The sequence below is a fragment of the Perissodus microlepis genome, chromosome 20 (genome assembly GCF_051167445.1).
Source record: "Perissodus microlepis isolate ML-2025 ecotype Zambia chromosome 20, ASM5116744v1, whole genome shotgun sequence".
Lineage (NCBI taxonomy): Eukaryota > Metazoa > Chordata > Actinopteri > Cichliformes > Cichlidae > Perissodus > Perissodus microlepis.
The window spans coordinates 35,832,056-35,855,218 of NC_140480.1; the positions used below are offsets into that span (position 1 = coordinate 35,832,056).

General features: G+C 48.3%; 1 protein-coding gene across 3 annotated transcripts in view; it reads right to left on the minus strand.

Moving 5' to 3' along the window:
• The window catches only part of oprl1 (opiate receptor-like 1), a 75,228-nt gene that overhangs the window by 11,943 nt on the left and 40,122 nt on the right, over positions 1–23,163 (minus strand). For 2 of the 3 annotated variants that reach the window (XM_084918403.1, XM_084918402.1), the window contains 3 exons: positions 17,664–17,751; positions 17,349–17,531; positions 16,798–16,882 (listed from right to left, as the gene is read on the minus strand). In XM_084918403.1, coding sequence (XP_084774529.1) covers positions 16,798–16,882; positions 17,349–17,531; positions 17,664–17,741 — 346 coding nt within the window. In that variant the 5' untranslated portion in view covers positions 17,742–17,751. Of the gene's footprint in view, positions 1–16,797; positions 16,883–17,348; positions 17,532–17,663; positions 17,752–18,469; positions 20,982–23,163 lie in introns of those variants that run through there. The other variant, XM_084918404.1, reaches the window with a different exon arrangement.

The window sequence follows — 23,163 nt, forward strand, 5'->3', positions numbered from 1 at the left end:
GAGTCTGTGTTGGTCTGTGTGAGTCTGTGTTAGTCTGTGTGAGTCTGTGTTGGTCTGTGTTGGTCTGTGTGAGTCTGTGTTGGTCTGTGTGAGTCTGTGTGTGTCTGTGTGAGTCTGTGTTGGTCTGTGTGAGTCTGTGTGAGTCTGTGTGAATCTGTGTGAGTCTGTGTTGGTCTGTGTGAGTCTGTGTTGGTCTTTGTGAGTCTGTGTGAGTCTGTGTTGGTCTGTGTGAGTCTGTGTTGGTCTGTGTGAGTCTGTGTGAGTCTGTGTTGGTCTGTGTGAGTCTGTGTGAGTCTGTGTGGGTCTGTGTTGGTCTGCGTTGGTCTGTGTGAGTCTGTGTGAGTCTGTGTTGGTCTGTGTTGGTCTGTGTGAGTCTGTGTTGGTCTGTGTGAGTCTGTGTTGGCCTGTGTGAGTATATGTGTGTCTGTGTGAGTCTGTGTGTGTCTGTGTGAGTCTGTGTTGGTCTGTGTGAGTCTGTGTTGTCTGTGTGAGTCTGTGTTGGTCTGTGTGAGTCTGTGTGAGTCTGTGTTGGTCTGTGTGAGTCTCTGTGAGTCTGTGTGAGTCTGTGTGCGTCTGTGTTGGTCTGTGTGAGTCTGTGTGAGTCTCTGTGAGTCTGTGTGAGTCTGTGTGAGTCTGTGTGCGTCTGTGTTGGTCTGTGTGAGTCTGTGTTGGTCTGTGTTGGCCTGTGTGAGTCTGTGTTGGCCTGTGTGAGTCTGTGTTGGTCTGTGTTGGTCTCTGTGAGTCTGTGTTGGTCTGTGTTGGTCTGTGTGTGTCTGTGTTGGTCTGTGTGAGTCTGTGTGGGTCTGTGTTGGTCTGTGTTGGTCTCTGTGAGTCTGTGTTGGTCTGTGTTGGTCTGTGTGAGTCGGTGTTGGTCTGTGTGAGTCTGTGTGAATCTGTGTTGGTCTGTGTAAGTCTGTGTTGGTCTGTGTGAGTCTGTGTGTGTCTGTGTGTGTCTGTGTTGGTCTATGTGAGTCTGTGTTGGTCTGTGTGAGTCTGTGTGTGTCTGTGTGAGTCTGTGTTGGTCTGTGTGAGTCTGTGTGAGTATGTGTGTGTCTGTGTTGGTCTGTGTGAGTCTCTGTGAGTCTGTGTGAGTCTGTGTGCGTCTGTGTTGGTCTGTGTGAGTCTGTGTGAGTCTGTGTTGGTCTCTGTGAGTCTGTGTGAGTCTGTGTGCGTCTGTGTTGGTCTGTGTGAGTCTGTGTTGGTCTGTGTTGGCCTGTGTGAGTCTGTGTTGGTCTGTGTGAGTCTGTGTTGGTCTGTGTTGGCCTGTGTGAGTCTGTGTTGGTCTGTTTGAGTCTGTGTTGGTCTGTGTTGGTCTCTGTGAGTCTGTGTTGGTCTGTGCTGGTCTGTGTGAGTCTGTGTTGGTCTGTGTGAGTCTGTGTTGGTCTGTGTTGGTCTGTGTGAATCTGTGTTGGTCTGTGTGAGTCTGTGTGAGTCTGTGTGTGTCTGTGTGAGTCTGTGTTGGTCTGTGTGAGTCTGTGTGTGTCTGTGTTGGTCTGTGTGAGTCTGTGTTGTTCTGTGTGAGTCTGTGTTGGTCTGTGTTGGCCTGTGTGAGTCTGTGTTGGTCTGTGTGAGTCTGTGTTGGTCTGTGTTGGTCTCTGTGAGTCTGTGTTGGTCTGTGTTGGTCTGTGTGAGTCTGTGTTGGTCTGTGTGAGTCTGTGTGAGTCTGTGTTGGTCTGTGTTGGTCTCTGTGAGTCTGTGTTGGTCTGTGTTGGTCTGTGTGAGTCTGTGTTGGTCTGTGTGAGTCTGTGTGAATCTGTGTTGGACTGTGTAAGTCTGTGTTGGTCTGTGTGAGTCTGTGTGTGTCTGTGTTGGTCTGTGTGAGTCTGTGTGAGTCTGTGTTGGTCTGTGTGAGTCTGTGTGAGTCTCTGTGAGTCTGTGTGAGTCTGTGTGCGTCTGTGTGAGTCTGTGTTGGTCTCTGTGAGTCTGTTTGAGTCTGTGTGCGTCTGTGTTGGTCTGTGTGAGTCTGTGTTGGTCTGTGTGAGTCTGTGTTGGTCTGTATTGGCCTGAGTGAGTCTGTGTTGGTCTGTGTGAGTCTGTGTTGGTCTGTGTGAGTCTGTGTGAGTCTGTGTTGGTCTGTGTTGGTCTGTGTGAGTCTGTGTTGGTCTGTGTGTGTCTGTGTTGGCCTGTGTGAGTCTGTGTTGGTCTGTTTGAGTCTGTGTTGGTCTGTGTTGGTCTCTGTGAGTCTATGTTGGTCTGTGTTGGTCTCTGTGAGTCTGTGTTGGTCTGTGTTGGTCTGTGTGAGTCTGTGTTGGTCTGTGTTGGTCTCTGTGAGTCTGTGTTGGTCTGTGTTGGTCTGTGTGAGTCTGTGTGAGTATGTGTGTGTCTGTGTTGGTCTGTGTGGGTCTGTGTGAGTCTGTGTGAGTCTGTGTTGGTCTGTGTTGGCCTGTGTGAGTCTGTGTTGGTCTGTGTGAGTCCGTGTTGGTCTGTGTTGGTCTCTGTGAGTCTGTGTTGGTCTGTGTTGGTCTGTGTGAGTCTGTGTTGGTCTGTGTGAGTCTGTGTTGGTCTGTGTTGGTCTCTGTGAGTCTGTGTTGGTCTGTGTTGGTCTGTGTGAGTCTGTGTTGGTCTGTGTGAGTCTGTGTGAATCTGTGTTGGACTGTGTAAGTCTGTGTTGGTCTGTGTGAGTCTGTGTGTGTCTGTGTTGGTCTGTGTGAGTCTGTGTGAGTCTCTGTGAGTCTGTGTGAGTCTGTGTGGGTCTGTGTGAGTCTGTGTGAGTCTGTGTTGGTCTCTGTGAGTCTGTTTGAGTCTGTGTGCGTCTGTGTTGGTCTGTGTGAGTCTGTGTTGGTCTGTGTGAGTCTGTGTTGGTCTGTATTGGCCTGAGTGAGTCTGTGTTGGTCTGTGTGAGTCTGTGTTGGTCTGTGTGAGTCTGTGTTGGTCTGTGTTGGTCTGTGTGAGTCTGTGTTGGTCTGTGTGTGTCTGTGTTGGCCTGTGTGAGTCTGTGTTGGTCTGTTTGAGTCTGTGTTGGTCTGTGTTGGTCTCTGTGAGTCTATGTTGGTCTGTGTTGGTCTGTGTGAGTCTGTGTTGGTCTGTGTGAGTCTGTGTTGGTCTGTGTTGGTCTCTGTGAGTCTGTGTGAGTCTGTGTTGGTCTGTGTGAGTCTTTGTGAGTATGTGTGTGTCTGTGTTGGTCTGTGTGGGTCTGTGTGAGTCTGTGTGAGTCTGTGTTGGTCTGTGTGAGTCTGTGTGAGTCTGTGTGGGTCTGTGTGAGTCTGTGTGAGTCTGTGTTGGTCTGTGTTTTGATCTGTGTTGTTCAGCACTTTGGTCTGCCTGGTGTGTTCTTAAAGTGCTATACAAATAAACGATGATGATGATGATGATGATGCGTTGGTCTGTGTGAGTCTGTGTTGGTCTGTGTGAGTCTGTGTGAGTCTGTGTTGGTCTGTGTGTGTCTGTGTGAGTCTGTGTTGGTCTGTGTGACTCTGTGTTGGTCTGTGTGAGTCTTTGTGAGTCTGTGTTGGTCTGTGTGAGTCTGTGTGAGTCTGTGTTGGTCTGTGTGAGTCTGTGTGAGTCTGTGTTGGTCTGTGTGAGTCTGTGTGAATCTGTGTTGGTCTGTGTAAGTCTGTGTTGGTCTGTGTGAGTCTGTGTGTGTCTGTCTGTGTCTGTGTTGGTCTGTGTCAGTCTGTGTGAGTCTGTGTTGGTCTGTGTGAGTCTGTGTGAGTCTGTGTGTGTCTGTGTGAGTCTGTGTGAGTCTGTGTGGGTCTGTGTTGGTCTCTGTGAGTCTGTGTTGGTCTGTGTTGGTCTGTGTGAGTCTTTGTTGGTCTGTGTGAGTCTGTGTGTGTCTGTGTTGGTCTGTGTGAGTCTGTGTTGGTCTGTGTTGGCCTGTGTGAGTCTGTGTTGGTCTGTGTGAGTCTGTGTTGGTCTGTGTTGGTCTCTGTGAGTCTGTGTTGGTCTGTGTGAGTCTGTGTTGGTTTGTGTGAGTCTGTGTGAGTCTGTGTTGGTCTGTGTTGGTCTCTGTGAGTCTGTGTTGGTCTGTGTTGGTCTGTGTGAGTATGTGTTGGTCTGTGTGAGTCTGTGTGAATCTGTGTTGGACTGTGTAAGTCTGTGTTGGTCTGTGTGAGTCTGTGTGTGTCTGTGTGTGTCTGTGTTGGTCTGTGTGAGTCTGTGTTGGTCTGTGTGAGTCTGTGTGAGTCTCTGTGAGTCTGTGTTGGTCTGTGTTGGTCTGTGTGAGTCTTTGTTGGTCTGTGTGAGTCTGTGTGTGTCTGTGTTGGTCTGTGTGAGTCTGTGTTGGTCTGTGTGAGTCTGTGTTGGTCTGTGTTGGCCTGTGTGAGTCTGTGTTGGTCTGTGTGAGTCTGTGTTGGTCTGTGTTGGTCTCTGTGAGTCTGTGTTGGTCTGTGTGAGTCTGTGTTGGTCTGTGTTGGTCTGTGTGAGTCTGTGTTGGTCTGTGTGAGTCTGTGTGAATCTGTGTTGGACTGTGTAAGTCTGTGTTGGTCTGTGTGAGTCTGTGTGTGTCTGTGTTGGTCTGTGTGAGTCTGTGTGAGTCTGTGTGTGTCTGTGTGAGTCTGTGTGAGTCTCTGTGAGTCTGTGTGAGTCTGTGTGCGTCTGTGTTGGTCTGTGTGAGTCTGTGTTGGTCTGTGTTGGTCTCTGTGAGTCTGTGTTGGTCTGTGTTGGTCTGTGTGAGTCTTTGTTGGTCTGTGTGAGTCTGTGTGAGTCTGTGTTGGTCTGTGTGAGTCTGTGTGTGTCTGTGTTGGTCTGTGTGAGTCTGTGTTGGTCTGTGTGAGTCTGTGTGTGTCTGTGTTGGTCTGTGTGAGTCTGTGTTTCTCTGTGTGAGTCTGTGTTGGTCTGTGTGAGTCTGTGTGTGTCTGTGTTGGTCTGTGTGAGTCTGTGTTGGTCTGTGGGAGTCTGTGTTGGTCTGTGTGAGTCTGTGTGAGTCTGTGTTGGTCTGTGTTGGTCTGTGTGAGTCTGTGTTGGTCTGTGTTGGCCTGTGTGAGTCTGTGTTGGTCTGTGTGAGTCTGTGTTGGTCTGTGTTGGTCTCTGTGAGTCTGTGTTGGTCTGTGTTGGTCTGTGTGAGTCTGTGTTGGTCTGTGTGAGTCTGTGTTTGTCTGTTTGAGTCTGTGTTGGTCTGTGTTGGTCTGTGTGAGTCTGTGTTGGTCTGTGTGAGTCTGTGTGTGTCTGTGTTGGTCTTTGTTGGTCTGTGTGAGTCTGTGTTGGTCTGTGTGAGTCTGTGTGTGTCTGTGTGAGTCTGTGTTGGTCTGTGTGAGTCTGTGTTGGTCTGTGTGAGTCTGTGTTGGTCTGTGTTTGTCTGTGTGAGTCTGTGTGAGTCTGTGTTAGTCTGTGTTGGTCTGTGTGAGTCTGTGTGTGTCTGTGTGAGTCTGTGTGTGTCTGTGTTGGTCTGTGTTGGTCTGTGTGAATCTGTGTTGGTCTGTGTTGGTCTATGTGAGTCTGTGTTGGTCTGTGTGAGTCTGTGTTGGTCTGTGTTGGTCTGTGTGAGTCTGTGTTGGTCTGTGTGAGTCTGTGTGAGTCTGTGTTGGTCTGTGTGAGTCTGTGTTGGTCTGTATTGGCCTGTGTGAGTCTGTGTTGGTCTGTGTTGGTCTGTGTGAGTCTGTGTTGGTCTGTGTTGGTCTGTGTGAGTCTGTGTTGGTCTGTGTGAGTCTGTGTGTGTCTGTGTTGGTCTGTGTTGGTCTGTGTGAGTCTGTGTTGGTCTGTGTGAGTCTGTGTGTGTCTGTGTTTGTCTGTGTTGGTCTGTGTGAGTCTGTGTTTGTCTGTGTGACTCTGTGTTGGTCTGTGTTGGTCTGTGTGAGTCTGTGTGAGTCTGTGTTGGTCTGTGTGAGTCTGTGTTGGTCTGTGCTGGTCTGTGTGAGTCTGTGTGAGTCTGTGTTGGTCTGTGTGAGTCTGTGTGAGTCTGTGTTGGTCTGTGTGAGTCTGTGTTGGTCTGTGTGACTCTGTGTGTGTCTGTGTTGGTCTGTGTTGGTCTGTGTGAGTCTGTGTGAGTCTGTGTTGGTCTGTGTTGGTCTGTGTGAGTCTGTGTTTGTCTTTGTGAGTCTGTGTTGGTCTGTGTGAGTCTGTGTTTGTCTGTGTGAGTCTGTGTTGGTCTGTGTGAGTCTGTGTTGGTCTGTGTGACTCTGTGTTGGTCTGTGTTAGTCTCTGTGAGTCTGTGTTGGTCTGTGTTGGTCTGTGTGAGTCTGTGTTGGTCTGTGTTGGTCTGTGTGAGTCTGTGTTTGTCTGTGTGAGTCTGTGTTGGTCTGTGTTGGTCTGTGTGAGTCTGTGTTGGTCTGTGTGACTCTGTGTTGGTCTGTGTTGGTCTCTGTGAGTCTGTGTTGGTCTGTGTGAGTATGTGTTGGTCTGTGTGAGTCTGTGTGAATCTGTGTTGGACTGTGTAAGTCTGTGTTGGTCTGTGTGAGTCTGTGTGTGTCTGTGTGTGTCTGTGTTGGTCTGTGTGAGTCTGTGTTGGTCTGTGTGAGTCTGTGTGAGTCTCTGTGATTCTGTGTTGGTCTGTGTTGGTCTGTGTGAGTCTTTGTTGGTCTGTGTGAGTCTGTGTGTGTCTGTGTTGGTCTGTGTGAGTCTGTGTTGGTCTGTGTGAGTCTGTGTTGGTCTGTGTTGGCCTGTGTGAGTCTGTGTTGGTCTGTGTGAGTCTGTGTGAGTCTGTGTGTGTCTGTGTGAGTCTGTGTGAGTCTCTGTGAGTCTGTGTGAGTCTGTGTGCGTCTGTGTTGGTCTGTGTGAGTCTGTGTTGGTCTGTGTTGGTCTCTGTGAGTCTGTGTTGGTCTGTGCTGGTCTGTGTGAGTCTGTGTGAGTCTGTGTTGGTCTGTGTGAGTCTGTGTGTGTCTGTGTTGGTCTGTGTGAGTCTGTGTTGGTCTGTGGGAGTCTGTGTTGGTCTGTGTGAGTCTGTGTGAGTCTGTGTTGGTCTGTGTTGGTCTGTGTGAGTCTGTGTTGGTCTGTGTTGGCCTGTGTGAGTCTGTGTTGGTCTGTGTGAGTCTGTGTTGGTCTGTGTTGGTCTCTGTGAGTCTGTGTTGGTCTGTGTTGGTCTGTGTGAGTCTGTGTTGGTCTGTGTGAGTCTGTGTTTGTCTGTTTGAGTCTGTGTTGGTCTGTGTTGGTCTGTGTGAGTCTGTGTTGGTCTGTGTGAGTCTGTGTGTGTCTGTGTTGGTCTTTGTTGGTCTGTGTGAGTCTGTGTTGGTCTGTGTGAGTCTGTGTGTGTCTGTGTTGGTCTGTGTTGGTCTGTGTGAGTCTGTGTTGGTCTGTGTGAGTCTGTGTTGGTCTGTGTTTGTCTGTGTGAGTCTGTGTGAGTCTGTGTTAGTCTGTGTTGGTCTGTGTGAGTCTGTGTGTGTCTGTGTGAGTCTGTGTGTGTCTGTGTTGGTCTGTGTTGGTCTGTGTGAATCTGTGTTGGTCTGTGTTGGTCTATGTGAGTCTGTGTTGGTCTGTGTGAGTCTGTGTTGGTCTGTGTGAGTCTGTGTGAGTCTGTGTTGGTCTGTGTGAGTCTGTGTTGGTCTGTATTGGCCTGTGTGAGTCTGTGTTGGTCTGTGTGAGTCTGTGTTGGTCTGTGTTGGTCTGTGTGAGTCTGTGTTGGTCTGTGTGAGTCTGTGTGTGTCTGTGTTGGTCTGTGTTGGTCTGTGTGAGTCTGTGTTGGTCTGTGTGAGTCTGTGTGTGTCTGTGTTGGTCTGTGTTGGTCTGTGTGAGTCTGTGTTTGTCTGTGTGACTCTGTGTTAGTCTGTGTTGGTCTGTGTTGGTCTGTGTGAGTCTGTGTGAGTCTGTGTTGGTCTGTGTGAGTCTGTGTTGGTCTGTGCTGGTCTGTGTGAGTCTGTGTGAGTCTGTGTTGGTCTGTGTGAGTCTGTGTGAGTCTGTGTTGGTCTGTGTGAGTCTGTGTGAGTCTGTGTTGGTCTGTGTGAGTCTGTGTTGGTCTGTGTGACTCTGTGTGTGTCTGTGTTGGTCTGTGTTGGTCTGTGTGAGTCTGTGTGAGTCTGTGTTGGTCTGTGTTGGTCTGTGTGAGTCTGTGTTTGTCTTTGTGAGTCTGTGTTGGTCTGTGTGAGTCTGTGTTGGTCTGTGTGACTCTGTGTTGGTCTGTGTTAGTCTCTGTGAGTCTGTGTTGGTCTGTGTTGGTCTGTGTGAGTCTGTGTTGGTCTGTGTGAGTCTGTGTTGGTCTGTGTTGGTCTGTGTGAGTCTGTGTTTGTCTGTGTGAGTCTGTGTTGGTCTGTGTTGGTCTGTGTGAGTCTGTGTTGGTCTGTGTGACTCTGTGTTGGTCTGTGTTAGTCTCTGTGAGTCTGTGTTGGTCTGTGTTGGTCTGTGTGAGTCTGTGTGAGTCTGTGTTGGTCTGTGTGAGTCTGTGTTGGTCTGTGTTGGTCTGTGTGAGTCTGTGTTGGTCTGTGTGAGTCTGTGTGTGTCTGTGTGAGTCTGTGTGAGTCTGTGTGTGTCTGTGTTGGTCTGTGTTGGTCTGTGTGAGTCTGTGTTTGTCTGTGTGACTCTGTGTTGGTCTGTGTTGGTCTGTGTGAGTCTGTGTGAGTCTGTGTTGGTCTGTGTTGGTCTGTGTGAGTCTGTGTTGGTCTGTGCTGGTCTGTGTGAGTCTGTGTGAGTCTGTGTTGGTCTGTGTGAGTCTGTGTTGGTCTGTGTTGGTCTGTGTGAGTCTGTGTGAGTCTGTGTTGGTCTGTGTGAGTGTGTGTGTCTGTGTTGGTCTGTGTGAGTCTGTGTTGGTCTGTGTGACTCTGTGTGTGTCTGTGTTGGTCTGTGTTGGTCTGTGTGAGTCTGTGTGAGTCTGTGTTGGTCTGTGTGAGTCTGTGTTGGTCTGTGTTGGTCTGTGTGAGTCTGTGTTTGTCTTTGTGAGTCTGTGTTGGTCTGTGTGAGTCTGTGTTTGTCTGTGTGAGTCTGTGTTGGTCTGTGTTGGTCTGTGTGAGTCTGTGTTGGTCTGTGTGAGTCTGTGTTGGTCTGTGTGACTCTGTGTTGGTCTGTGTTAGTCTCTGTGAGTCTGTGTTTGTCTGTGTTGGTCTGTGTGAGTCTGTGTGAGTCTGTGTTGGTCTGTGTGAGTCTGTGTTTGTCTGTGTGAGTCTGTGTGAGTCTGTGTGGGTCTGTGTTGGTCTGTGTGAGTCTGTGTTGGTCTGTGTGAGTCTGTAAGTCTGTGTTGGTCTGTATTTGTCTGTGTGAGTCTGTGTTGGTCTGTGTTTGTCTGTGTGAGTCTGTGTTGGTCTGTGTGAGTCTGTGTTGGTCTTTGTGAGTCTGTGTGAGTCTGTGTTGGTCTGTGTGAGTCTGTGTTGGTCTGTGTTGGTCTGTGTTTGTCTGTGTGAGTCTGTGTGGGTCTGTGTTTGTCTGTGTGAGTCTGTGTGTGTCTGTGTTGGTCTGTGTGAGTCTGTGTTGGTCTGTGTTTGTCTGTGTGAGTCTGTGTTGGTCTGTGTGAGTCTGTGTTGGTCTTTGTGAGTCTGTGTGAGTCTGTGTTGGTCTGTGTGAGTCTGTGTGAGTCTGTGTTGGTCTGTGTTGGTCTGTGTTTGTCTGTATGAGTCTGTGTGGGTCTGTGTTTGTCTGTGTGTGTCTGTGTTGGTCTGTGTGAGTCTGTGTGAGTCTGTGTTTGTCTGTGTTGGTCTGTGTTGGTCTTTGTGAGTCTGTGTGAGTCTGTGTTGGTCTGTGTGAGTCTGTGTGAGTCTGTGTTGGTCTGTGTTGGTCTGTGTGAGTCTGTGTGAGTCTGTGTGGGTCTGTGTTTGTCTGTGTGAGTCTGTGTTGGTCTGTGTGAGTCTGTGTTGGTCTGTGCTGGTCTGTGTGAGTCTGTGTGAGTCTGTGTTGGTCTGTGTGAGTCTGTGTTGGTCTGTGTGAGTCTGTGTGAGTCTGTGTTTGTCTGTGTGAGTCTGTGTTGGTCTGTGTTGGTCTGTGTGAGTCTGTGTGTGTCTGTGTTGGTCTGTGTGAGTCTGTGTTTGTCTGTGTGAGTCTGTGTGAGTCTGTGTTGGTCTGTGTTGGTCTGTGTGAGTCTGTTTTAGTCTGCGTTTGTCTGTGTGAGTCTGTGTTGGTCTTTGTGAGTCTGTGTGAGTCTGTGTGAGTCTGCGTTCAGGGTCGGTGTGTAGATGCCTTTAGATGGAGAAAAGCTTCTTTTTGTGCGTGCGACTGAACTGAGCAGCATTCTCTGGATATTTTGACCTTTTTGGGAGACAAACGTTTATGTTTGAGCTTCAGCTCCACTCCTCCTCACTCTCACACAGGCCTGCAGGATTGTTCATTTATATGAGTTCATCAATATGAATGCGTGTGACTTACATCACCAGATATAAGTGCCTGAGTGGGCTCAGAGTGCAGAGAAGGAGCAGGTGGAGGCATTTAGCAGAAACCGACGGGTCTATATGGAGAGTAGTGAAGAGCAGCGTCTGAGAGCAGATGTGGCAAACAAGTAAACTTTCCAACCGTTTCATGCCTTTGAACATCTGGAGCAGAAACAAGGCTTCATGTCCTGGTTTGTGATTCAAAGCCAGGACCTGCTGACAAGAACAGAAAGGATGACGACGATGTTTTAACTGTGCTACAGGCTCCTTCAGCGGCGGCCCGTTGGCGCTCTGCTGTAAATGGGTAAATGGAGTCTGTGCACCAATAAGAGCAGAGCTCTGTGTCCTCTAGCACGTGCTCAGTGGCTCTTGTTGCATCTTTTCAGCTCATTTGCAGAATCTGTTCACACCCCAGTCACCTTTCTCACTCACTATGTGTTAACAGACCTCTCTGCATTGAATCATACCTGTTATTAATCTCTGTCTCTCTTCCACAGCATGTCTTTATCCTGTCTTCCTTCTCTCACCCCAACCGGTCGCAGCAGATGGCCCCGCCCCTCCCTGAACTGGAGGTTTCTTCCTGTTAAAAGGGAGTTTTTCCTTCCCACTGTCGCCAAAGTGCTTGCTCATAGGGGGTCATATGACTGTTGGGCTTTTCTCTGTATCTACTGTACAATATAAAGCGCCTTGAGGCGACTGCTGTTGTGATTTGGTGCTATATAAATAAAACTGAATTGAATTGAATCGCTCACGCTCAGCCAGAGCCTCTGATCAGAATTCCTGCCATCAGACTGGGATTTCTTTTAAAGCTTTCCAACGAGCTGTTTTAGAGTTCACACAATAAACATAAATAAAGTAAATGCTCATTCAACGCTTTCTGCATTTGTTTGGATGTTTGCAAGACTCAGAGGTAACTCATCAGCCCAGTAACCAATCAACCTGCGGTTTGAATTTATGTCATTTTAATCTAAACCGTCGCCTGTTTCTAAGACTGTCTCACAAGTTTTTATGATGAAACAAATCAACAGGAATCATTAGCCCGACACATCAACCCTCCAGAACTTCCAGAACTTCTCCTCTTGCACACATGAATGAGCAAATATGTCATGAACTGTGTGTGGAGCAGGCAGGATTGGACCCAAATGTCAGGCAGGACTTGACACAAACACACAACTTTATTGTTGGAACGTCAAAGAAAAACAAAACTAACCTAAACTGGGAATATTGAAACCTAAACAAACACACGGAAACACACAGCCAGGATAGACACGATCTCCCACGGGAAACACAGCCGACACAAATGAACGCGACACCACAGGGAAGCAAAACTAAACACACTGAACATGGAACGCGAGACTGTCAAAATAAAACAGGAAACATAATGAGCCGTACGCTGTGACAACATGAAGACTGCGGAGATGGGATGGAACACAAGGACAGGAACACGGGAACAGGTGGGGGGACAAAACACAGACTCCACTAAGAGGGCGAGGGAGAGAGAGGTGAGAGACATGATGAGCTGGGAAACACGGGATAAAACATAAAGAGGAGAACATGGGAACAGAAAAGGGAAAGAACATAAAAGGACACACACATAAACAGAGACACACAGAGGGCAGAGAGACAAGGGGAAGCTAATAACCAAGGAGCTATGACAGGACAACCTAGGCAATATAGAATAAACTCACGACCGACTAAATGAACTTAGACATAGTGCTGGGTGATATGGCCTAAAATCGTGGTATAATTTGAAGCATGTGTGGTAACGATATATATCCCGATATATTCTTTTCTTCTGTATAACGTATTTTACACACTATAAGGCACACTTAAAATCCTTTAATTTTCTCGAAAGTCAACAGTGCGCCTTATGTATGAATTCTGGTTGTGCTTACTGACCTCCAACTGATTTTATGTGGTACACGGCGCTCAAAAATCTGTCAAAAATGTTTTAGTACGACTTTGGTAAGCTACGAAGCCGCACCGCTTGATGGACTGTCGGAGTGTTACGGCTACCGTAGTCTGGAGCCTCACGGAGTGATCTGGGTCCTAAACTTCAGGTCCCAAAGTCAAACGAACTCTGCGGCATCACTGAGAGTTAAAAACTGTCTAAGTTCTTTCATCTTTAATAAAATGATCAGCATTGCTGCTTTACCAGGTGTAACAATTAAGTTTAACATCCAGGCATCCATGAAAACAGAATTTGTTAAATTTAACAGAGTTAGAAGTTAGCAAGAAGTTAGCTCACTAGCTTCCACCTAAACATGATATAGCATGTTCTGACTGAGAGATTTCTGAAAAATTCAAACGTACAGCTCTGTTATCACTTCCAACATAAATGAAGACAGAAAACTAAACAGCAGTGACGTTTGTAAGGTTACTGAAGTTGGGCTAGCTGGTATATAATGATGTGCTACGTGATCGCCAGCGACACAGCTATGTTAGCATAACATAAACACAGTGAAGCTGGAGGATGAACGTTAACCTTTTTCCACTCGATAAAAGTTAACGTGAAGGTTCCTGATGGTTAGAGACAAATGCAATCACATGGCAGGATGCTGTAAACGGACCAAACTTCAGTCAGGAGAACAACTGAGATAATCCATCCACAATACCAGGTTAGTCATTAACAGTGTTGGGCAAGTTACTTTGAAAAAGTAATTAATTATAGTTACTAGTTACTAGAGGGTCCGGTGGCGCCAGTGTCCGGCAGCCTCGCCTCTGTCAGTGCGCCCCAGGGTGGCTGTGGCTACAAGGTAGCTGCCATCACCAGTGTGTGAATGTGTGTGTGAATGGATGTGTAAAGCGCTTTGGGGTCCTTAGGGACTAGTAAAGCGCAATACAAATACAGGCCATTTATTCCCATTAGTGGTCATGAATATACTGCAACAACACGGGAACAGAGCAGCTGCGAGAGAATTCAACATTATTGAATCAATGTTACAGAAGTGGAGGAAGCGCAGTTTTTGGCTTTCCCCATATTCCAAAATGTGCTTCGTCTCTTCACTGTTACTGTCGCCCGACATAATTTGCAGATGATGTTGTTTAACCCTAACCCCTAATGCTTTCGACCACAACAGGCGCAGCTTGATGAACCATCAATATACGCTATCATGGTAGAGCGGTACAGTCAAAATCTCTACTGTTGGCCAATTTCATACCGTTTCTACTGCCCACCCCTACTTAGACATAAACCATAATACAAAATTACATCAAAACACTGGGTCAACTGACCCAGGACATGACAAAATATGAGACTAGATTCAAAATAATTGTGTTCATGTCCAGAAAAACAAATAAATTCAGTTTCATGAACATTTTGAAACCTTTGCTGAAGGCTCCCTACAGAGAGCATGTCAGATGTCACCAAATGAGCCGTGATTAAAGTCCGTCTGAGCCTCACCAGTGCCCAACATTTGCAATTTGTTGCTTGTGCTTTTGGGAGGGGATCAGAGCTCTTCTGACAGATCCTGCGATGGCCGATATGTTGGAGTGCTGTTGTGTGCTCCAGGTCTTTACACCAGACGATGAATAATGATGAGAATTTCCATCGAAGCTAAGCGGCCAGTCAAAACGCCAAACGCTGAAGGACAAAGTGAGGTAAATGCCGCTGAAACACATTATTAATGACGAGCAGCAGAGAGCAGGTTAAAGAGCACAGACATGCTCAGCATCAACAAAGAGGATTCAGAGTACGTCCTGGGAACGAGCACAGTGGGTTTCATAATTACGGATGTTTGTGCACAGACTTCAGAGAGAGACACAGCCAAGCAAAAACAGCTGAGAAAAGTGAAACAAAGTTTGTTTTACCAGCCCAGTCGGGCCTTCACACCAGGTCAGCACTCATCAACACTCCAGTCACGAGGAAACGGCAAGCCTGATAACATCCCGCTTTGCTCGGCCATTCGCTGTCTGAAGACTCACCTCAGCAGTCCTGAGACGTCTCACGCAGAGAGACCAATTTGAGTTGAATCTAACGCGCCTGCAGTTGATCTGCAGCCATGCCTCAGCTTTTAATGGAATAAAATGGCCTGCATTTGTATAGCGCTTTACACTACATCCAGTCATCCACCCATTCACACACTGGTGATGGCAGCTACATTGTAGCCACAGCCGCCCTGGGGTGCACTGACAGAGGCGAGGCTGCCGGACACTGGCGCCACCGGGCCCTCTGACCACCACCAGCAGGCAGACATGGGGTTACTTTCTTGCCCAAGGATATTTGGCATGCAGCCAGGAGGCAGCCTGGGATCGAACCACCGACCTTCTGATCAGTGGCTGACCGGCTCTGCCACCTGAGCTACAGCCAAAATGAAAAGCTTGTCAGGGCTGAGCTCAGCACAGTTGACGGGAACAGAACCTGATCCGGCCTGACTGAAGCAAAGCCGTGCACGTGGCTTCCCGCAGTGCTGTGACGAAGCAGGTTTATGGTCTCGCTCCCAGCCCGTCACAGGTGGATGCTCTATTGGCGATGGCGAGCCGCGCTGACCCAGACAGACCTAAAGCAGCACGCGGCCACATGTTCCTGATGAAGTGAGTTCTAATGCTAAACACAGCGTTCAACTCCCTTCTTGGAAAGTTTAACACGTCTGCAAACAGGCTGCACTGATCTGCACACCTTGTTGCTCAGAGTCTAACAGGTTCCTCCTCTGGGAGTGATCGCTGATTAGTCTGTGCTGATTGGTTGAGGGTAAACTCTTCAGAGATGCTGCTGAATCTTCTTCCAGCATCAAAAACTTGCTCCTGCTCGATGTGTACATAGCAGGCCCGTGCACCAGCTTCCTTCTTCTTATCCAAAGTGAAGTTGTACTGGCAACAGGGTAGGCTGGGCTCCTCCCGTGCAGTATTATATCCAGGTTTTTCCAGCCAGACAAGACAGACATGAGGTCTCTCCAGTGAGTTCTGGGTCTGCTTAGAAAACTTCTAAGAGGAGGCGTCCAAGAGGCCTTCCTGAGCACCCGCCTCCCTTTGAAGGGGCGCAGTAACGGCTCTGGCACCTGTATCCTCAGTCTGCAGGTGTCCTGCCAGAGCTCGCAGTGACGTTAGGACCACAGTCTGACTGAAAAGCTACTCCTGTCTTCAATGTTATCTATTATACTATTACAGTGATCATCTGAGGATGAAATTATTATATAACCTGGTGAATTTTAAGAGTTTAGGTATAAAAACTTAGTGGAATCTGATTTTTCCCCTGTGACTGTGAAAAGTAACCACAAAGCTCCGTGGGCCTCCCGGCTGACAAACCTGTGATTAATGAGTTTACCCCGAGATGCAGGGCTGTGGTGCAGAGCTGCTGCTGCAGTGCATTCATGAATAAAACACGATGCTGGAAACAGCGTCTTTCATGATCTGCACCGGTACGGCGACACTGACCTGCACGTGTGCAGGCTCCTTTTAAATGAAAGCCTCGTGTCACGGACTTTAGTTCTGCATTATTTGCTTTATTATTCAGTCAAAGTGGTGATAAAGACATGCTGACATTGGTTAACAGCATTAGTCAGACAGCGCGCAGTGACAGCAGTAAGGAGCAGATACTGATCACACCCTCTCTGCAGGCAGCAGTGTGTAAAGCTGCACGTTACTGTATTTAATTAGGGTTTAATCTTTATGGAAGTATCTGAAGGTGCAGTCTGTGCAGGGACGCTCTGTGTTGAAGGTTCAGATCAGTGCACGGCCACGTCTCGCTGCGAAGTACAGCCTTCTAATTCAGCCTCTGCCTCACTTCAGGTTCTTCTTTGTTCCGCCCACTAACGTGTCCTCAGGAGAGATAAGAGACTGAGGATCTTTACTGAGAGTACCAATCACTACATGAGGCACATAAAGTTCGTCCTGACTGGCTGATCCACACACCCTCCTCGAGGCCTCCTCCATCTTATCCTTTTGGTCCCGAGGTCGAGCGGTGACTCAACAGCTTCACTTCGGCACTCGACCCTCGCTCCAAGGAGGCGGGACAGGCTTAGAGTTATAGCTAACCCGATCGTGGCTCAAGAGTTGGCAGTTTGTCTTGTAATCATAAGGTTGCCGGTTCGAGCCCCAGTCTCGGTCGTTGTGTCCTTGGGCAAGACACTTCACCCGTTGCCTACTGGTGGTGGTCAGAGGGCCCGGTGGCGCCAGTGTCCGGCAGCCTCGCCTCTGTCAGTGCGCCCCAGGGTGGCTGTGGCTACAATGTAGCTGCCATCACCAGTGTGTGAATGTGTGGATGACTGGATGCGTAAAGCGCTTTGGGGTCCTTAGGGACTAGTAAAGCGCTATAAAAATACAGGCCATTTATAACAGCAGTCTGCATGTTCTAGCATTAAAGTCTGTCTATCTGCTGTAAGCAGGAAATAGACATCACAGAGTCAGAGCTTCTCACTGGAACAGAGAGGAGTGAGGGCGCTGTGCTACAGCTTTAACAGCCATGTTTCACTCGTAGTTGTCATTAGGATTAAATTCCCCTACAGCCCGAAGCTGTGATTAAATTCAATGCCCTACGGTGCAGGCAGATGAAGTGCTCGTGGGAACAGGTCGCTGCAGCTGATGATGATAATGGTTTTATGTAGACGTGGAGCTGTGCAGGACGTACACGTCAGATCTGCAGCCTGTGGTCCTCGGTGACACTGAGATGTGTGTGTGTGTGTGTGTGTGTGTGCGCGTGGCGTACTGTTCTCGTGCTCTTCCACATTTCCCAGGAACGTCGCTGGAACTCCGAAGGCGGACGCCAGCACCCACACACAGATGTTCACCACCTGAACACATGAAGACATGAACAGCTGAACATGATCGCTTTAATGTTTTTAAGACTTCCACATCATCATTTTTACACAAATTAAGAGTCAATCACGGAAATTAAAATTTGAAAACAAATTTGTCAGATGGTTCAATAAACTCTCCATTTCCAGAAAACTGGAATTTTATATTTCAGCCTTTAAGGGGTTTACAGCCAATCAGGGCTTTATATTGTAAGGTCCTGATACGTCTATAAAAAGAGTCAAAATAACGAAGAAACCTCTGAAAAGTTCTTTAAACCTGCATTCTACACAATGACCAGCAGGAGGCAACTCCTCTAGCTGAAGACAGAAAGGTCAGGAAAGCTGCTCACTGGTTCATAACGTTTCACTAATTTAGACTAAATGAACGCAAAGTTTCCCTCTGATAGGAGCGAGACGGTGATGTCACAGCGGCGGCTTTTTATGACGGCAGGATAAAACGTACCTTGGCCTTGTGAGGAGTCCTCATGTCCAGCGCTTTGACAGGGTGGCACACAGCCACGTACCTGTCCATGCTCATCACCGTCAGCGTGAAGGTGCTGGTGAACATGTTGTAGTAGTCGATGGACACCATCACTTTGCACAGAGTGTTCCCGAATGGCCAGAAGCCCAGATACAAATCAGTGCCCTGGAAACATCCGGAAAGCAGAGTCTGAGCGTGAATCACACAACTTATCCTGCTCAGGGTCACAGAGCCGGAGCTCCTAAAGGAACAGGTGGTTAACCTACAGAGTTTGCACGCGTGCAGATGATGCCGTACCTGGAAAGGTAGCGTAGCCAGAAAGAGCGAGTCAGCCAGTGCCAGGTTAAAGATGTAGATGTTGGTGGCTGTTTTCATCTTGGTGTACCTGAGCGAGAAGAATCAGTTCAGTCAGACACACAAACACACACCTCAGTGAAGCACCTGACAACGCTCACAGCAGATAACCACCGGCCCCGCTGACCACCCTCAGTTCATCACTGTCACCAACCAATCAAAATCAAGAAGGGGAGGGACTTGTGGCAAATTTGTAAAAACATTTTTTTTAGTTTTTATTGTGGCAGATGAGGAGGAGCACTCGTTCCAGCTGTTCAGCAACCAGACTGCAGGAGGCACGCGTAGCGCTGTGACCTCCCACAGAGGCCGCGTGAACGCGAGCTTCAGCTCGGACCCTCGCATGACGACATTTCAATGCGACATTTTCAAACTTGAACCGTCACGTGACGCACTTTAGTCACGTGTGTGTGATTTTAGAGACAGCAGGAGGCGCTGTCAACACAGCCACACCTAGAAGACAGGTTTGTAACCTAGCAACCCGTCTGAGCCTGTAAACAGCGCCTGAGCCTGAGCCGAACCTAAATCTAAAACCAGGTCTAAGGCGGCCGATGAAAAGCAGAGTCGGGTGAGGGGCAAGCTCTGCTTTTTTAACCTTAATTTAGGAACCACCGGAGGATGGCAGACATCTGGGGCGTAGAAGGAAACACAAACAGAAGCACGCAGCGGAGAGTCATGTGACCTGCGTCTTATCTGAGCGCATCGGCTGCTGCAACTTTGAACCAAGTGTAGAAAACGCAGTGCAGTCAAACCTCCTCCCTGCCCTCAGCCGGTTTCACCCTCGCTCTCTCTCCTCAGCACATCCCCTTCTTTCTTCCACTCTTCCTCTCGTCTCCTCCTCTGCCTCCTTTCCTCTTCAGTCCTCTTATTATTTCTCCAGCTTCGGTTTTAGCCGATGTTCCTCGCTTCCTTTACATCCCAACATCTGTGTCTTTCACTCTTTTATGCTTTCCTGACTCGTTGCCTCCCTCTGATGTATCCCTGCTGTACTCAGCCCTCTGACTCCGTCTCCACCTGCAGCTCACAGGAAGCCGCCTTTATCAAGTTAAAATCAGGTCTTAAAGGTCAAAACTGAGAGATGAAGATTCATAGAGAGCGGCTGAGAGAGGCAAAGGAGCGGCGACGTTCAGCCGTCACAATATTAATCCAGGGAAATCTTAATTTCTATTCATGTGCTTCTGGATTATTTCACTCTAAAAAATGAATTCACTGCTCCACTTAAACACCTGCAGCCTCCGCAGCCAGAGAGGTGGAGGAAGAAGCTGCGGGTGCGTCAGGCAGGAGGTCAAACTTCCTGTTTTTGACTCTCACCATGGTCACGTTTCGTCTGCTATTATCATTATCATTTATTTTCTCCTCCACCTTTCCACTCTTGCTGCTCTTCACTGCTCCACCTCCCAGCTCCAATCAGCTGCTTTCATCTCTCGCCCGGTTCTTTCCTTCCTTCGGTCCTTCCTTTCTGTCTTTCCTTGCTGCCTCCTTCCCTGTGCATGCTGGAGTCTGGCCGGGAGCTCGGGAGTCTTCACACAGAATATTTTATGGTGTTCAGCTGAGCTCTCCGCCCATTTTCACATCGGGACCACATCTCCCCTCCTAACCCTCTCCACCTCCACCTCCTCTCTCTTCTGTTGCTCTGTTGCTGTAGTTAAAAAACCCTGAAATGCTGATTATGAGTTCAGTGCTCGTGGGCACAAAGGAAGAGGAGAGTGACCGGTGAGGCCGGAGCTCAGAGAAGCGTCGGGCAGTCGTGTCTTCTCACAAACACACACGAACATTTTTACAGCACTGCGTTTGCACCGAGTTTCATCAGCTCTGCTGCTTTGATGATTTACCGCAGGATTGTGTGCTTCACTGCAAAAGCACGCCGACAGTAAGAAACACAAGTACTGAAGACAAACGAGTCCTTCGTGCAGCGGATGCTTAAAGAGCGTCCCAAGACAAGATCCTCAGGAAGAAACAGATCCATCCTCTGCGTGCTGCGCAGAAATGATTCTTCATGAAAACCCTTCAGAATCAGGATGAAGGACAAAGATCAACATTCAGTCAGTCTGCCTGTCAGCAACACAACAAACTGCATCTCTCCATCAAAGCTGGAAACTGACCAGAATTCCTCCCGGTTTCTCTTCATTTCTTTTGGTGCGTACATCTGAAGATACCGGACGTCTGCAAAGGGATCCAAGCCCGACCCCTGAGGACGTCTCCGATGTGTTTAACAGTAATCCTGCTAACACACATGTCATGGTCCCGCGTCTGCCGGCCGGCCCTGCAAGGCTACATGTGTTTTTGATCTCTCCCTCTTTCTCTCGCCACTCCGCCTGGGTGGAGCTTACTGCTCCCGCCCTTGGCCCACACACCTGTTGGCCATCAGGCTGGGACGCGGACAGTCTCATCGCTGGATGATTGTGCGAGTGAGTGAGCCTTCAGTGAAGTCTTCTTGTGTTAATCTGTGATTCTGTGTAACCGATGTCTCTTGTGTATAGTTTTCCCGGACCTGTGACCAACCGCCGTGTGGACGTGTGTTAGTTGGAGTGTGAAGAAGAGAGCGAGTGTGAGAGAGCTTCCCCCACCTGGATTTCCACCACCGTATATATTCTGCACCTGGTGACTGTGTAAATAAACTGTGGAACTGACCCCTGCTCTGCGCTTGAGTCCCTGCCATCGCTTGTGACAACACAGTGACACACAGTCAGGTCAAATAAAGACCTGAAGAGGTTTGAGTTTCTCAGGGCGAACACGAACCCCGCGACCTCAGTCGCTATCATTCATGACTGCTAATCTCTCACATCTAATTCATCTATATGATACCAAAAAACGGTGAAAAGCTGTGACATTTCCATGAACCTGTCTTTAGTCCAAAAGCGTGACCCTGCTTTACGCGAAGCCTGTGCAGCAGCAAACGTGCAGCAGCCTCCTCGCCATGACGGGGCCCTTCTCCTGCCTCTCTGAGGTCCAGCTGAAGCTTCTGTGTGATAAATGAAGTGCTCACACAGACACTGCTGCTGTGTGTATCCCTCATAATCCTGAAACGAACACTTGATCCTGTTAGCGTTCTCTGTGCGTCTGCACTTAAGGAATCTCCAAAACAAGCATGAAATATTTAAGCATCCATCACAGAGGCTTTACTGCCTCACGCCTCCTCTCAGCTAATTCCTCAGCTCTCACTCTAATTGTCTCCTCACCACTTCTGTGCTCCTCGGAGCCAAGCTAATCCAGCACGCCGCCTCTCACAGCTCCGACCGCGGAGGTCGCTCAGGGCGGGTTGGATTCCTGCTGCACGCCCATCCACCACCCCAACCTCCACCTCCTGATTATATTCAAACTGGATGCAAACTAGAGAAATGCATTTAAATAAACGATCTGACACTTCTGTTAGGAAATTACCTCATTCGTGTTTTATCGATGATTACACATCTGTGTTGTTTAAACTTCTCCCCAACTCTTTAACCGGTCACGTCTCGTTTGTGCCACTTTGTTTACTCGGCAGCTTTTCTTCGTCTCGACTACTGGGCAGAGGGAGGTCCGTGGTACTGACCTTCAACCGTTTAATACATTTTGAACATTTATAATTTGAGTTTGTGTATCTTCTGTGAAAAAAACCACCACACTTCTGTTGTGGTGGGCTGGTGACCCACCTTCTTTCTCTACGACAGCTACGAGCACAGGCAGAGGCTCTCTCAGCTTTCTGCAGACGATGTGTTTGCAATGGTTTATCCAGTGATCCAGATCAGCATTCAGCCGAGTGTGAAGCACCACAGATGAGAACTAACACCTCCAATCATGGTGACGGCTCCATCACAGTTCATGAAAAAGGGTGAAGTGGGTCAGGAGGAGTTCAGGTATCTCAGGTTAATGAGCGAGAGGAAAGAGAGGTGTCTGCTTAGACCACTGAGGCAGAAGACGCATGAGAAAGTGCCAACTCAGGGTGGGATCACACCTGAACGCTTCCTTATAAACATTCAAACCTTCTCTTAGGCTACACTAATCCGAATACATTTGAAAACAGCGTTTTCATCTAAAAACGCTCCAGTCCTGCGCATGCGTACAACGCAAGAAGATTCGGCCTGCCTCATTTCTGTCTGCCGCTTATTTACTTTCTGGCTCGTTGAAACGTCGCGGCAGAATATTGAGGAAAAGCACCGAGTTTTTTAAAATGGACTAACGATGAGGTGGAGTTGTTGCTGCGAGTAACACAAAAGTACAAAGTTGCAAAAGCGAGTGAGAATGAAAGAATTTGACGAAGAGCTGTCTGCAGCACCTACAGACTGATGTTAATCTTTAATAGGGCTGTCAAACAAAACAGCTGCTGTATAATGCCATCTTAGTTTAATTGGTCACATGACTGCATCACATGATAAAATGTGTTATCGTTTCCATTTCAAAAGTATCTGCATGACATGACATGGCCTTATCCAGAGGGTGGGGGGTACACCTGGACAGGTCACCAGCAGCAGACACAGAAAACCGTTCACCTCTATGAATAATGTATGATAATGTTTTTTAAATGTCACTGAATGAACCTGTGGCCTCGGTGCTGTGATTGGTGACAGTCTTTCCTTTAAGTCAGCAGCTATTAAAGAAACTGAGGCTGAAGTTGGGCACATCATGTTTCTCTTTCACTTCAACAAAGACTCGTTGCTGCCACTTTTTGACCTTTCCTGGATCACGGTGACATCATTTACACGAAAGCCTATTTCTGGTTGACTGCCCTCTGATTTATCAGAGTACATGTTACACAGTTTGGTGACAGAGTGCACTCTCAGGACATCATCACATTCGTCGTTCCATCGGTTCGTGCAGAGCTCAGGAAGAAGGCGTTGTCCTTCTCTGCTCCGTCTTCATGGAATACGTTACAGAAGGACCTGAAGCTCCTCGATTTCACAGACTTCCAAAGACGTACAGATGTTTTTGTGAAAAACTTGTCTTTGATACGACTGTGTACATTTTATTGTTGTCTGTTTGTGTGGAACAGGTCTCTCCGGTACATGACACACTGAGTCTCAATGGGACTCAGTGAAGCTAACCCCATTGAGTGCATGTGTTTGGACTGTGGGAGGAGCCTGGTGTACCTGAAGAGAACATAAACTCCACCCAGAAAGCCAAGATGGAGGACGACCAACAGTAGTAACCACCGCGGTTAAACCACGTGGTTAGTACGTGCTGTTGGCTGACTTGTGACTGGACGATAATCAGCTTTGGTTTTCAGCTATTCTTCAGAGTGCCCCAGTCTGTTCTTCATTGTGCTGAAGACCGCCAGGCGGCGGGACCCGCCTCCTCGCTCCTGTTGCTTTGGCTGCTCATTGTTGTACTAATAATAAAGGAGACTTCTTCTGCGGTGCCATCGGAGACAGAAAACATCACGCAGCCATAAAACTGATGGAAGTGTGACGAGCATCCTGCCTTCTGCTCTATTAATAATTCACGTCGAGTCGAATTAGAGCAGCTGGAA